General features: G+C 39.4%; 1 protein-coding gene across 3 annotated transcripts in view; it reads left to right on the top strand.

Annotated features, from left to right (window-relative positions):
- The window catches only part of CENPF (centromere protein F), a 61158-nt gene that overhangs the window by 15108 nt on the left and 31177 nt on the right, over positions 1–14873 (top strand). For all 3 annotated transcript variants that reach the window (XM_019918517.3, XM_019918514.3, XM_019918515.3), the window contains exons 8-10: positions 7844–7969; positions 8918–9046; positions 13009–13131. In XM_019918517.3, coding sequence (XP_019774076.1) covers positions 7844–7969; positions 8918–9046; positions 13009–13131 — 378 coding nt within the window. The remainder of the gene's footprint in view (positions 1–7843; positions 7970–8917; positions 9047–13008; positions 13132–14873) is intronic.

Consider the following 14873-nt stretch of genomic DNA (forward strand, 5'->3'; position numbering starts at 1 on the left):
TGGAGCTTCATCATAATGGGGGACGTAACGTAGATGTACCAGTCACGTAGATAGTGTGTTATATGGAGAAAAGTGTAGAGCAAAACGAATTATCTTCTAGGACCAACTGCAGTTATTTGGTGTTTCTTGAACCTAATCTGTGTCTGGGTCAGTGTTCTGCTCACATTTGCCTTTCTGCTCCGCATACCCGCCTCTTGGAATACTCTTGACTTGCTCCCCATCCCGTGAGCTCCTTCTCTCATTTCTTAGTGTGGTGAGGTCTTTTCTCCTGGCTTCCATCCCCATTATGACCCTTTTATTGTCGTTATTTATGTTCTAGCTCTTGTAGTTCCCACACTTGGCTAATTGTCAGAATCACTGAGAACCTTGCAGAATTAATCTTCTTAGACTCATGTCTGAAGTGGGCCTATGGAATTTACCTTTAATAAAATCTCTAGGTAAAAACCACTGTAGTAGGTAGACCTGTATCTTCTATTTGCTTCCTGGGAACAGGCTCTTTCTTTTTTTTCAAATTAATCCTTTTTATTTTAAGATAATTATAGATTCGTGTAGTTATATAAAATAATAGCTTGTTAATATGATGGGTTACAATGATTGCTTTTCAGATATTTGAATGTCTTTCATCCTTGGAGTAGACCATACTTGGTGTATAATTCATTTTATATATTTCTGACTTTTATTTGCTAATAATTTGTTAAGGATTCTCGTGTCTATATTTGTGAGGGATGTTGTTCAGCTGTTTTCTCTTTTTGTACTGTCTTTGTCTGGTATTTGTATCAGAGGTAATACTAGCTTCATAAAATGCATTGGGAAGCATTCCCTTCTCTTCTCGGAAGAGATTGTGCAGAATTGGTGTTATTTCATCTTTATACATTTGGTAGAATTCTCCATGAAACTATCTGGGCCTGGAGATTTCTTTTTTGGGAGATTTAAAATTATAAATTCAATTTTTAAATAGTTACACAGCTATTAAAATTATTTATTTCACATTGGATGAGTTGGGTTATTTTGTGATTTTAGAGGAAATTTCATCTAAATTGTCAAATTTGTGCATGTGGAGTTCATAGTATTTCCTTATTCTTTTGATGTCTGTAGGTCAGGTTTATTCCCTGTTCATTTCTGATATTTGTGTCTTCTCTATTTTTCTCTTTGTCAGTACTGCTAGGAACTTGACAGTTTTGTTGCTCTTTTATTGATCTTACCAAAGAGTCAGCTTTTTAATTCATTGATTTTTCTCTATTTCCTATTTTCAATTTCATTGATTTTTAAATTTTTTTTCCTCTCTGTTATTTCCTTCTGCTTGCTTTAGGTTTATTTTGCTCCTCTTTTTCTAGGTTGTTGAGGTGGGGAGCTTAGCTTACTGACTTGAGACTTCTTCTTTTCTAATGCAGACATTTAATGCTATAAATTTCCCTCTCAGTACTGCTTTAACTGTGCTCTGCAAATTTTGATATATTGTATTTTTTTAAATAATTTTTAAAAACATTTATTTATTTATTTTTGGCTGCATTGGGTCTTCGTTGCTGTGCACAGGCTTTCTCTAGTTGCGGGGAGCAGGGGCTACTCTTTGTTGTAGTGCGTGGGCTTCTCATTGTGGTGGCTTCTCTTGTTGCAGAGCACAGGCTCTAGGCGCATGGGCTTCACTAGTTGTGGCATGCGGGCTCAGTAGTTGTGGCTCGTGGGTTCTAGAGCACAAGCTCAGTAGTTGTGGTGCATGGGCTTAGTTGCTCTGCGGCATGTGGGATCTTCCCAGACGAGGGCTTGAACCCGTGTTCCCTGCATTGGCAGGCGGATTCTTAACCACTGCACCACCAGGGAAGTCCCTGATATATTGTATTTTAATTTTTATTCTTTAATGTACTAAAAAAATTTTTTTTTCTTGGAACTTCCTTTTTGGCTCATTGATTATTCAGAAATACCTTGTTTAGTTTCCAAGTGTTTGGAGCTTTTTCTCTTTTTGTTATTGATTTCTAGTTTGATTCCACTGTGTTCAGAGAATATACTTTATGATTTCAGGTCTTTTAAATTTGTGGGGGTTTTCTGGCCTAGTATATGGTCTATCTTGGTATATGTTTCATAGGCACTTGGAAAAAAATGTATATTCTCTTGTTGGATGGAATGTTCTAAAAGTGTCATTAGCTCCTGTTGGTTAACGTTCTTTGTTGAATTCCTCTGTATCTTTGCTGATTTCTTGTCTAGTTGCTCTAGCAATTGTTGAGAGAGGGATATTGAAGTCTCCCATAATTGTTGATTTGTCTATTTCTCCTTTCTGTTCTATCAGTTTTTGCTTCACTTATTTTGCAGTTCTGTAGTTCGGTCCATACACGTTTAGGATTGCTATGTCTTCTTGGTGGATTGACCCTTATCATTATGCAATAGCCCTCAGTGTCTCTGGTAATTTTTTTTATTCTGAAGTCTACTTTATCTGGTAGTAATATAGCCACTGTAGCTTTCCTTTGGTTTATGTTTCATGATGTATTTCTTTCTGTCTTTTTAATTTCAGCCTATCTATGCTATTAAATTAAAAAGTATGACCTAACTATAAATTAGAAAATAGGCCTAATGTGAGTTTTGTGTGGACAGCGTATAGTTGGGTCATATTTTTTAATCCACTCTTTTAAAACACTATTCCCTTTTAGAAACACTATCTGTCTTTTAATTAGTATATTTAGATCACTGATATTCAATGTAATTATTGATATGTCATGGCTTAAGTCTTCCATCTTTTTTTTGTTTTTTATTTCTTTCATTTTTCATTTCTCTTTCATTTTTCCTGCCTTCCTGTAGGTTACTTGAACACTTTTTAGAATTCCCTTTTGAATTATTGATAGTGTTTCTGAGTGTATTTCTTGGTAGAGCTTTTATAATGATTGTTTTAGATAATGTATATATACATACAATTTATCACAGTTTATTGGTGTTGTCATTCTATCAACGCTAATAAATTATCGAAAATTTACTTCTCTTTTTGCCCTTATACCCTCCCCCATTTATAGTATAATTTCCTTCGGTGTTTTCTCTACATACATTTAGAACCACATCAGACAGTGTTATAATTTTTGCTTCACTTGTCAAACATAATTTAGAAAACTGAAGAAGAGATGGAAAGCCTATTGTATATATGTTTATTGTTCATTAACTTATTGTTCCTTCCTTCATGATTCCTTCCATATTTCCTTCTTTCATTATTTCCTTTCTGTTTAGAGAACATCCTTTAACCATTCTTTTAGTGTAGTTACAAATCCTCTAAATTTTCTTTTGTCTGGGAATGTTTTGATTTCCTCTTCATTCCTGGAAGATATTTCTGCAGGGTATAGGATTCTAAAGGTTAACAGTTTTTTTCTTTCAGCACTGTCTTGTTTTTCCTTGGGCTCCAAAGTCTCTTGTTAATCTTTCTTCTCTTTTTTTCAGAGCTTTTTAATGTTTGTTTTAATGTAATGTGCAAGGTTTTGGATTATTCTTGGTGGGAGGTAGAGGGAAATGTTCATCTCTTCCATCTACCTGGAAGTGGTAGTCCAGGTTCATTTTTAGAATTCTTCTAGTGCAGTGCTTTGCACCGAGAAATTCTTGGTAACTGTGGCTTAGATGTATGAAGGAACATGATCTCCCTTGATCCATATATTTATTCTCTTTATCCATATATTTATATCTCCATATATTTATTTTACCAGATTATTTATTGCAGTCTGGGTTTGTAATTTGGTTTTCTAAGTTGGAAAGACTTGGATTCAAACCCTGGCTCTACTACATCCCAGTTGTGTTGCTTTGGAGCTATTTAATTAACTTCTGAACTTCAGTGTCCTAATCAATAAAATGGTGTTAATAATAATGCCTTTGTCATAGGATTGCTGTAAAGTTTGTGATAATTTTTAAAAAATATTTATTTATTTATTTTCCTTGTTTTTTCTGGCTGCATCGGATGTTAGTTGCAGCACATGGGGTCTTTGTTGACGCGTGTGGGATCTTTTCGTTACGGCGTGTGGTCTGCTCGGGTTTCTCTCTTGTTGTGGTGCACAGGCTTCTCTCTAGTTGTGGTGTGTGGGTTTTCTCTCTCTAGTTGTGGCATGTGGGCTCTCTCTTTGAGGTACGCAAGCTCAATAGTTGTGGCACGTGGGCTTAGTTGCCCCACGGCATGTGGGATTTTAGTTCCCTGACCAGGGATTGAACCCGCGTCCCCTGCGTTGGAAGGCAGATTCTTTACCACTGGACTACCAGGGAAGTACCTGTGATAATTTTTATAAAGGTTTTGGCATATAGTGCCTGGCACATGGTGAACTTATAATAATAATTGTTATTATTATATCAATAAAGTTCCTTGTCAGTGAAGCTCATTTTCAGTTGCACTTCTGCCAAGTCACGCCTTCTCATATAAGAGAATTATACTTATCCTTTTACATTTTGTCTTGTTGGTTTTGGTGTGACAAGGTCACCGAATCCTTGTACTGGCTAGCATATTTGATGAAGTCTCTTCTTACCAGATCATGAATTAGGATTTTTGACTAGGACAGTGCTGAGAATATAGCTCTGGCTTTCTTTCTGTTGGAGACTCCTCTCCAAGTTCTTAAGACTCATTCGTTCAATGCTTTTTGTATTCCATTTTTTTCCTGTAAATTACAAACCCACCTAACTGAAAATTCAGTCCACCTTTCTCCATCTTGTCTCTAAAGATAATATGACCTTGTCCAATATGTTGCTGAAATCAGATTATGCTTTGTTTATGCTATTCCCTGATGTACCATTAGAACTACCTATTAAATAAAATGGAGCTAATTTAGCCAAAATCAATACCGTGTGCTTTAGTGAACATACGCTGTTTCTCGTATGCTTCTTTTCCAAGTATTTACAAACCGTGTGGGATGCAAGGTTTGAACTCATGTAGAAACAGAGTGCTGGGACTGGCAGCAAAGCTAGACTTCAGCACCCGTATTTTACAGCGAAAAGCTCATTGGTTCAGAGCACTGAGTCTCCAGGGTCATATGCTGTATATTTTTAAAGGACTTGAGCTCTGGACCCTTTTTTAGAGTATTATGGAGCATTCATGACACCTAGTGGCCAGGTACTTGCACATGGATTGTGCATCATAAATATCAGCATAAAAAATAATCTAAATAAAATATAAATTACTCTTAAAGGCTCTTTTTTAAGCTACTGTTTCTAATAAGAAAGAATTGATTGATCCTGAGATCCTATAGTGGAATATGTTGCAGTTTGACGGAGTGCCAGCAGAGGGTGCCAAGGGTTCATTCATCTACTCTGCCATGCATGTTTTTTTCCCCCCCTGAAAATTGTCAGAATTTTATTTTATTTTATTTTTTATATTTATTTATTTATTTGGTTGCGATGGGTCTTAGTTGTGGCAGGCAGGCTCCTTAGTTGCGGCTCAGGGGCTCCATAGTTGTGGCACACAGGCTCCTTAGTTGTGGCATGTGAACTCTTAGTTACGGCATGCATGTGGGATCTAGTTCCCTGACCAGGGATTGAACCTGGGCACCCTGCATTGGGAGCACAGAGTCTTAACCACTGTGCCACTGGGGAAGTCCCTGTCAAAATTTTAGACCATCATTTCGGCAACAATGATTTTTGTCTGAGTTGTTTACTGCTATATCCCCAGTGCCTAGCATGGTGCTAGACATATTTGTTGAGTTCATATTTATTATTATTAGAAATAATTTCTTTCATACTTTTCCTTAGGGATTTAAAAATTCAAGAACAATAAGGTTAATGACAAAGGTGTCTTAATGTTCAAAGCAGTGGATTAATTTGAACAACTGCTCAATATTTTACTTTTTGAATCCAGTATTTTAAAGTTATGATATTTGCAAAATCAGACCAGCTTTATCTTTTCATCTTTGGTTAGTTAATAGTTGGTGTCTGGTCTTCCAGGAAAGTCTTACATAATGTTTTCTTTTCCTCTGAATTTTCTGTTAAATTTCTAATAGTTCTAATAGTTCTAAATCGGACTATAATGAGTCTCAGAGAAATACATTAGTGGAGAGATTTGCCAAACTGGGGCACATTTCTTTTGGAACAGGACTTCTCCCCCACTAATGTGAGTTGTTCTCATTCTTTCCTGGGAAGTTAGAGTTGCTTTGTAGGGCAGTTCAAGGATTTGAACACCACAGGGAAGCATCAGAGGAATGGGTTTTAACACTTGAAGATTTAATTTTAGAAGAGCATCCTAAATTTTGATGTAGTTCATGTTTTAAAAATTATTTTAGAGATAACTGGCTATGCATAGAAAAGAATGAAATAATGCCATTTGCAGCCACATAGATGGACCTAGGGCTTATCATACTAAGCGAAGTAAATCAGACAGTGAAAGACAAATATCATCTGATATCACTTATATGTGGAATCTAAAAAATGATACAAATGAACCTGCTTACAAAACAGAAACAGACTCACAGACATAGAAAACAAATTTATGGTTATAAAGGGGAGAGTGGGAGGAGGCATAAACTGGGATTAACAGATATACACTACTATATATAAAATAGGTAAACAGTAAGGACCTACTGTAAGGCACAGGGAACTATATTCAATATCTTGTAATAACCTATAATGAAAAAGAATCTGAAAAAGAACATATGTGTGTGTAACCGAATCACTTTGCTGTACACCTGAAACTAACACAACATTGTAAATCAACTATACTTCAATTAAAAAAAAAGATAAATGGCTATGTAAAAGGGCAAATGCATGTTCTTCGTGTTGCCTTTGGCAGCTTGGTTAAAACCCATTGTGATATTCTTTGGAGTGCTGTGAACCTCCAGATATTTAAAATGGCATAGTGGGAGCATTGTGGAAAGATGCATATTAATATTTAAGTTTCCCACAAAATCTGTTGTGCTTGAAAAACACTATCACATGAGGATAATGGGTACCCTCTGGTTATTTTATAGCCTCTAAATTACGCAGGTCAACATCACTGCTTTTTTTTTTTTTTTTTTTTTTTTTTTTTGCGGTACGCGGGCCTCTCACTGTTGTGGCCTCTCCCGTTGCGGAGCAACAGGCTCCGGACGCGCAGGCCCAGCGGCCATGGCTCACGGGCGCAGGTGCTCCACGGCATGTGGGATCCTCCCGGACCGGGGCACAAACCCGTGTGCCCTGTATCGGCAGGCAGACTCTCAACCACTGCGCCACCAGGGAAGCCCAACATCACTGCATTTTAACCTCTCATTCCCGTGCAACAAAACATTAGGTGAGGGCTTCCCTGGTGGCACAGTGGTTGAGAGTCTGCCTGCTAATGCTAGGGGACATGGGTTCGAGCCTGGTACGGGAGGATGCCACATGCCGCGGAGCACCTAGGCCCGTGAGCCACAAGTACTGAGCCTGCGCGTCTGGAGCCTGTGCTCCGCAGCAAGAGAGGCCGCGATAGTGAGAGGCCCGCGCACCGCCATGAAGAGTGGCCCCCACTTGTCACAACCAGAGAAAGCCCTCGCACAGAAACGAAGACCCAACACAGCAAAAATAAATAAATAAACTCCTACCCCCAACATCTTCTAAAAAAAAAAGCAAAACCAAAAAATCATTAGGTGAATCGTTATTCAGACATGCTGATTTCTTTTTTCATGGCACAAGTTATGAAGTATTTATTTAAATGGTCTAATGCTTTACATCCTTGCTAATATTTCCCAAATATAATTTTATGTGTGCTAAAATAATTGTAGTGGTTTTGGTACTTGACTAATTGTTTTAAACCCAACTTTTTATGAAATAAAAATGTCAAAACACTATGTTAAACTTGAACCAGATCATGGGACTAATTTTTCTAAAATTCAGAATGTTTGCTTCTTTCCAAGAATAATTTTGTTTTGTACTGAGTGTCTTAATTTGTTGTTAGTGTATTGCTTTGGAGCAAAAACTGAAAAAATTGACTGAAGATTTGAGTTGTCAGCGTCAAAATGCAGAAAGTGCCAGATGTTCTCTGGAACAGAAAATCAAGGAAAAAGAAAAAGAGTTCCAAGAGGTAAGGTAAATGGATTCATGAGGAGTTTGTCCAGAAGGTTCTTGTCGGCATTTCCTAGTTTGATCATTTGAAAAGAGGAGTGTCTGTCATTATTTGGGATGTTCCACTAGACGGGAAATGCTTTGTGCGGAAAAGGCACTATATTTTCCTTCACACTTTTCCATCTTTTAGTTTTTGACTGGAGAAGGGACTTAGAATGTTCTTTTTTATCCACATTTTCTGATTTGTTTGAAATTTGACACCAAGTAGGAAAGGATTGTATTTCTTATTTCAAACACTCTGTGTTCTAAAGGAAATTGTATTACATTCAGCAGGTGTATTTAAAGGCTGTGAGTTGGCAAATACATTAGGAAGGTAATTGATGGGGAGGGGAATGAAGTTGACAGACAAATTAGGGCTGAAGATGCCCTTGCATAAGGCTTGGTATCAGTTTCAGGTGAGTTAGCCTTGAAATGGGTCTATAGTCTTTCAATGAGAGTGACTGGGAATGTTAACCTGGTGTCCCTGTGTGATTATCCAAGTTAATTGGTGGCATTTCCTTCCTGTCATTCTCAGTGGTCAGTGGCATAAGCTATTTGACATTTTAAACTCCATTTTTGAGTGTGTTGATTTCTCAGCCGAGTTGTGACCGGCTACAGCTCGGCTCTACTCTTTTGCCCCTGGATAATTCAGAACAGAGGTGATTCATTTAAGTCGGGGATGAGGCGGGAACAGGCCAGTTTCCATGTGTTCTCCTGGCGGACTCCTTCCTCTTCCGCTCAGAGACCCGGATCTGATGCCCGGGACCCGTGCTAAGGCTGCCTATATCAATCATTAGGTAGTCGCAGACCGGCTCCCATGATCTTCTGCTCTTACAGAAGAGCATTGCCTGGGGGAAGAATGGGTCTCGCCCTAGGATCTCCCTTGTTAACCAGCATCAGTTTGATGCATTTGTCTTTTGCTTTTTAGGAGCTCTCCCGTCAACAGCGTTCCTTCCAAACCCTGGACCAAGAGTTCACTCAGATGAAAGCCAAGCTCACCCAGGAGCTACAGCAAGCCAAGAACATGCACAACATCCTCCAGGCTGAACTGGATAAAGTAGGGTGCTAACTGATTTCTCCCTCCTCCTTAACCTCCCCATCCCCTTTTTAATACATGTCATTTCTGTACCACAGCGGACATATGATACCTTTAAAGAAAGAAAAAAAAAGCTCTATCCTCACTTTCCTTACGTATCAAAGTGGAGAGCAAACTGAACCTTTCTGGGTCTGGGTTTTCTTGTTTAGAGAAGGAGTGCAGTGAGTGAGGATCTCAGATCTGAAGGTCTGTGGGCGTCTCTGATATTCCAGTGGTTCTTGGTCATGCCACCAGCTGGGAGCTATCCCAAGTATTTATGCTTCCAAATAGTCAAAGCACTGAAAATTATAATTTACTTATTTAACACTCCCTGCACAAATGATCTCATCTGCTTTTATGGCTTTCTGTGTCATCCATGTGACGATGACATCCATGTTTATATCTCCAGCCTGGATGTCTGGTCTGAATTTCAGACTTGTGGGTGTGCATCTGATATTTCCAGTCACACACGTAATAGGCATCTCACACTTGAAACATGTTATTAATGGAACTCCAACTTTTTTCAGACTTGTTCTTTGCTTAGTCTTCCTTGTCCCAGTAAATAGCAATTCCATTCTTCACATCGCTCAGGCTAAAACCTCAGTGTCATCTTCACCTCCTCTTTTCCTCTCAACACCTCAAAGTAATCCATTAAAACTCTGCTGGCTCTACCTTTATTTATTCACACACACACACGTGTGTGCATGTGTATTTGTGTATATCTGTGCATATGTATATTTTCATGCATGAGTATATGTGTGTATTATATGAATAGTATAAACTTTTTTGTGGGTTAAAACACAAAATCTATATAGAACAAATGTACAACAATAAATTACTATAAGGCATGCCTCTCTTGTGACCATTATATATGTCAGAGGATAGAATCTTGTTGGCTACCCCAGAAACCTTTCATGTGCCACATACCTCCCTGCTAAGAATAAACCTGACTTCTCTGTCTTTATGTTTTATACTGGATCTGACTGCTTTCACCATCTCCAGCTCTATATGTGGTCTAAGACACATCATCTCTCACCTGGGTTTCTGTACCAGCATCCTAACTGGTCTCCCTGCTTCCACCCTTCCTCCTCACAGTGTGTTTTCAATCAGCAGCCAGAGGGAGTCTTTTCAAGTATAGGTCAGATCATGTCACTCCTCTGCTCAGAAGTCTGCAGTTACTCCCCATTTCTCAGAGTAAGAGTCAGGTCATTCCAAATGTGTGCAGGAGCCTAGGTGGCCTTCCCACCACCTTACCCGCTCACCCCATCTCCTACTCTCCCTTTGCTTACCTGTCCACGTGGCCTCCTTGCCATGGGGGGACACACCCAGCAAGTGGCAGCTTTGGGCTTTGCTCTTGGGGGTGCTCCATCCCCAGACAGATCTGTAGGGTGTGAGCCTTCACTATCTGAAGACTTGCTGCTCCAGTGTCACCTTATGAATGACATCTTCCCGTGGTCACTACATAGACCCTTGCCCTCAGGTACTTTCTGTTTCTTTACCTTGCTTTATTTTTCTCCATAAAGTCTATCACCTGACATACAATAGAGTTATTTGTTTATTTAAATATTATCTTCTGGGGCTTCCCTGGTGGTGCAGTGGTTAAGAATCCGCCTGCCAATACAGGGGACACGGGTTCGAGCCCTGGTCTGGGGAAGATCTCACATGCCGTGGAGCAACTAAGCCCGTGCACCACGACTACTGAGCCTGCGCTCTACAGCCCGCGAGCCACAACTACTGAGTCCGCATGCTACAACTACTGCAGCCCGTGCGCCTAGAGCCTGTGCTCCGCAACAAGAGAAGCCACCGCAATGAGAAGCCCACGCACTGCAACGAAGAGTAGTCCCCGCTCACCGCAACTAAAAAGAAAGCCCGCGTGCAGCAACGAAGACCCAATGCAGCCAAAAATAAATAAATTAATTAATTTAAAAGGATATTATCTTCCTTCCATCACTCAGATCTTTCCATGAGGACAGGGTCTCGTCTGTTTAGTTTCCTGCTCCATCTGCAATGCGGAAGCACTAAATATCCAGAGCCTTATGCTCTCAGAAGAAGCAATGTGGAATGTGGTCATTCATTCTTTTCTTCTTTTTTTTTTTTTTGGCTGCGCCCTGAGGCCTGTGGGATTTTAGTTCCCCAACCGGGGATTGAACATGGGCCCTCAGCAGTGAAAGCGCAGAGTCCTAACTGCTGGACCGCCAGGGAATTCCCAATTCATTCTTTTCTTGACTTCACCCATTTTCCCTGAGAGGGTGACACATTTTAGAGTTTTATGCTGAATATGTCAGGTATTCACCTGTTGTCAGAGTTATACTTATTTTCTTAGTGTTTGTTTATTTTCTAAAAGTGAGGGTTTACCAATTAGGTTCTCATATGAAAAATACAGGTTAATTCCCAAATGTAAGATATAGCAGCCTAGGACATGTTGATTTCTAGTAGCAGAGGAGCTGGGGATGGGGGAATGCAGGTGAAATGCGGACAGCCAACATTTATTGATATCTCTTACATACAAGGGATCATCTGAAGTTCTAATAGAGTCATTCCTTTATCTATCCATCTGTCCAAGTTTGGAAAAAAGAAAAAAAATCTTCCTGTGCCAGGATAAATTGTTATGCACTATTTATTGGATGTCCTCCAAGACTTTTAAAAATATACATTCGCAAATGTATAATTTTTTTTTTTTTTTTTGGTTTAAAAGGAGGCATTCTGTTGGTAGTGTCTGAGCCTTGTTTGTATCGGATGTTTTGTAGTTTATTTAGTCATTCCCCTACTGATGGGTATTTAGGTTCATGTAGCACCATTGGTGGTATCATTGGGCAGGTAAAGATGTGTGTTGCTGGTGCTTCTGTAGGACAGCTTCCTACATGTGACATTGATGGCCTCGAGGGCATATGTGTTCTCACGTGTGATAGGTACTTCCAAATTGCCCTCCAGAAAAGTCGTAGCAGTTCACCTGACACCAGCTGTAAGAGGCCTGTTTCCTCCCATCCTCCTAATAGGAGGTAGTCCAGGTTTTTAAAATTTTGCCAACTAAGGAGTGAAAAATGTTATCTTATCATTGTTTTAATTCACACTTTTAAAATATATATATTTATTTATTTGGCTGCCTCAGGTCTTTATTGCGGCGTGAGGGCTCTTCGTTGTGGTGCACGGGCTTCTCTCTAGTTGTGGAGCGCGGGTTTTCTCTTCTCTAGTTGTGGCGCGTGGGCTCCAAAGCACGTAGGCTCTGTGGTTTGTGGCACGTGGGCTCTAGTTGAGAGGCGCGAGCTCAGTAGTTGCGGCACATGGGCTTAGTTGCCCCGCAGCATGTGGGATCTTAGTTCCCTGACCTGGGATCGAACCCGCATCCTCTGCATTGTAAGGCGGATTCTTTACCACTGGACCACCAGGGAAGTCCCAATTCACACTTTCTTGATTACCATTGAGGTTATTTCTTTCAGAAGGTGATTTGCCATTTGTATCTTTTGTCATTTCTGTTTCTGTCCTTTGGTCTTTTTATAAATGGGCTTGCCTCTTTGTATATTGAACCATAGATATGCTTTATGTGTTGTATTTTGGAAATATCGTTTTTATTCTGTTGTATTTATTGCAAATGTGTTCTCCCAGTTTGTTTTCTCAATTTTTGTTATTTCTTATCTCATTTTTTAAAATTAGTTTATTACTATTTAGTTGTTTTATTTTTTTGTGGTTAATTGTTTTCCTTGTGGCTTCCTCCTCAAACCCAGCCTATTCCATCAACATATGCTGCTGCCAAGTAATGTCACAGGTTGACATGACGGTATTTTAAGTTCAACTTCTAGGGCCTTATTAAGCTGTTATGTATAGTGGGTCTCAACCAAAATAGATGATATCAATTATTATATTCCATGACCTTTTTATTCTTTAAGAATACATAGTTATTTAAAAAGTAAAGAAAAATGAAGCTTTGCTTTGTTTTCTACTTGTAGGCCACATCTGTAAAGCACCAGCTGGAAAAAAAATTGGAAGAGTTTAAGGAAAAGTTCAGTAGAACTGAACAGACCTTACAGGCGAGTCAGACCAAGGAAAATGAGCTGAGGAGAAGCAGTGAGGTAAGTGAGGGGTAGAGAAGAGTATTTGTCAGCTTCTGTACAGGAGGAAGTGGGAGGGTTAAAGAATTTCTATACCATTTTCTAGTAGTTTATTATAGCTACATTTTTGTTTTTAATTTGCCAGAAGTATATATTACAGTGTTTTGTATAAAATCTATGACATAGAACATGTGGGGTTTTTTTTTTCACTTTCTATTCTGATATAACTTACTAATATACATCTAGCAATTATAGGAAAGCATGACTTATATTAAGACCATGTACTACTCTTTTGTTTTTTCTTAAGATTGTTTTAGACCACCTGTGAGGTGGAAGGATGGAAGAAAGCAAGGGATTTTCTAAATGGAAAGAAACAAAACTGGTGATGGGAGGTATAATTTAAATCCCTTTTCCAAGGGTTGGCTTTTGCATCATCAAATATTAAAAACCTTGTGCAAAGTGATAGACTTAAATATAAAATTTTTTACGGATAAAGAGTTTCTAGATTTAATATTGTTATAAAAACCTCAAGTAATTGTAAATTGTATTACTCTGGCTTCAGCAGTCAACATTAACTTTCATGTTGAGTGTGTGCAAGGCATGGGTGATGGTGTCTTTGCTGGGTTTTTTTGGTTTTTTTTTTGACCATGCTGCGTGGTATATGGGATCTTACTTCCCCCACCAGGGATCGAACCCGCGCCTCCTGCAGTGGAAGCACGTAGTCTTAACCACTTGATCACCAGAAAATTCCCATGACGGTGTCTCTGGAGAGTCATGGTAACGATACAAAATTGTGGATGAGGTTTCCCAATGGCACGGAGTACTGGGCGTACCCTGATGTTGCTTCTACCGATAGGATTTTATCTGTACTTAACTTTATTTATTTATTTATTTATTTTTGGCTGTGTTGGGTCTTTGTTGCTGCATACGGGCCTTCTCTAGTTGTGGCCAGCGGGGGCTACTCTTCGTCGCGTTGCTCGGGCTTCTCATTGTGGTGGCTTCTCTTGTTGCGGAGCATGGGCTCTAGCACACGGACTTTGGTAGTTGTGGCACACGGGCTCAGTAGTTGTGGCTCGTGGGCCCTAGAGTGCAGGCTCAGGAGTTGTGGCACACGGGCTTAGTTGTTCCGCAGCATGTGGGATCTTCCCGGACCAGGGCTCGAACCCGTGTCCCCTGCATCGGCAGGCGGATTCTCAACCACTGCGCCAACAGGGAGGTCCCCGTACTTACTTTAATTTGCTTCTCTCTGAATATATTTAGTTGCTTGGAGTTTATTTTAAAGGGCTTAATTAAGAACCATTTAGGGGCAGTTAATAGACTGAAACAATATGAATAGAGTCATAAATCTACATTGTAGTTTTATGGAAAAGCACCGCAGAACATTGGAGGTTTCTTTTCCAGCAAATGTCACAGGAAAGAATTTGTTTTCACTAATCTTTTAACTATTTTGCAATTACTTTTTAGATTGTACGGTTTTTTTGTTTGTTTGTTTTTTAAGTTCTCTGTAAAGAACAGTGATTTATCCAGGTGAGGCAAGTCTAAATATATTTATCCCCTCAGCTTCAAGGAGTGTATTATGGTTATAAAATCAGAACGTCTGTCAGTAGCAAAGAAGAGGTTGTTAAAGCAGCTATAGCCTCAGAGGGGTAATACTGCTGGAGAGAGGAGGCCACAGCCCCAGAAACCCGAGTGGAAGAAAACTTCATATCAGATGACGGTTTCATCAGCAAACGTTTTTAAATGAAAGCGTTTGTTTCAGCAAA

This window comes from Tursiops truncatus, chromosome 1 (assembly GCF_011762595.2).
Source record: "Tursiops truncatus isolate mTurTru1 chromosome 1, mTurTru1.mat.Y, whole genome shotgun sequence".
NCBI lineage: Eukaryota > Metazoa > Chordata > Mammalia > Artiodactyla > Delphinidae > Tursiops > Tursiops truncatus.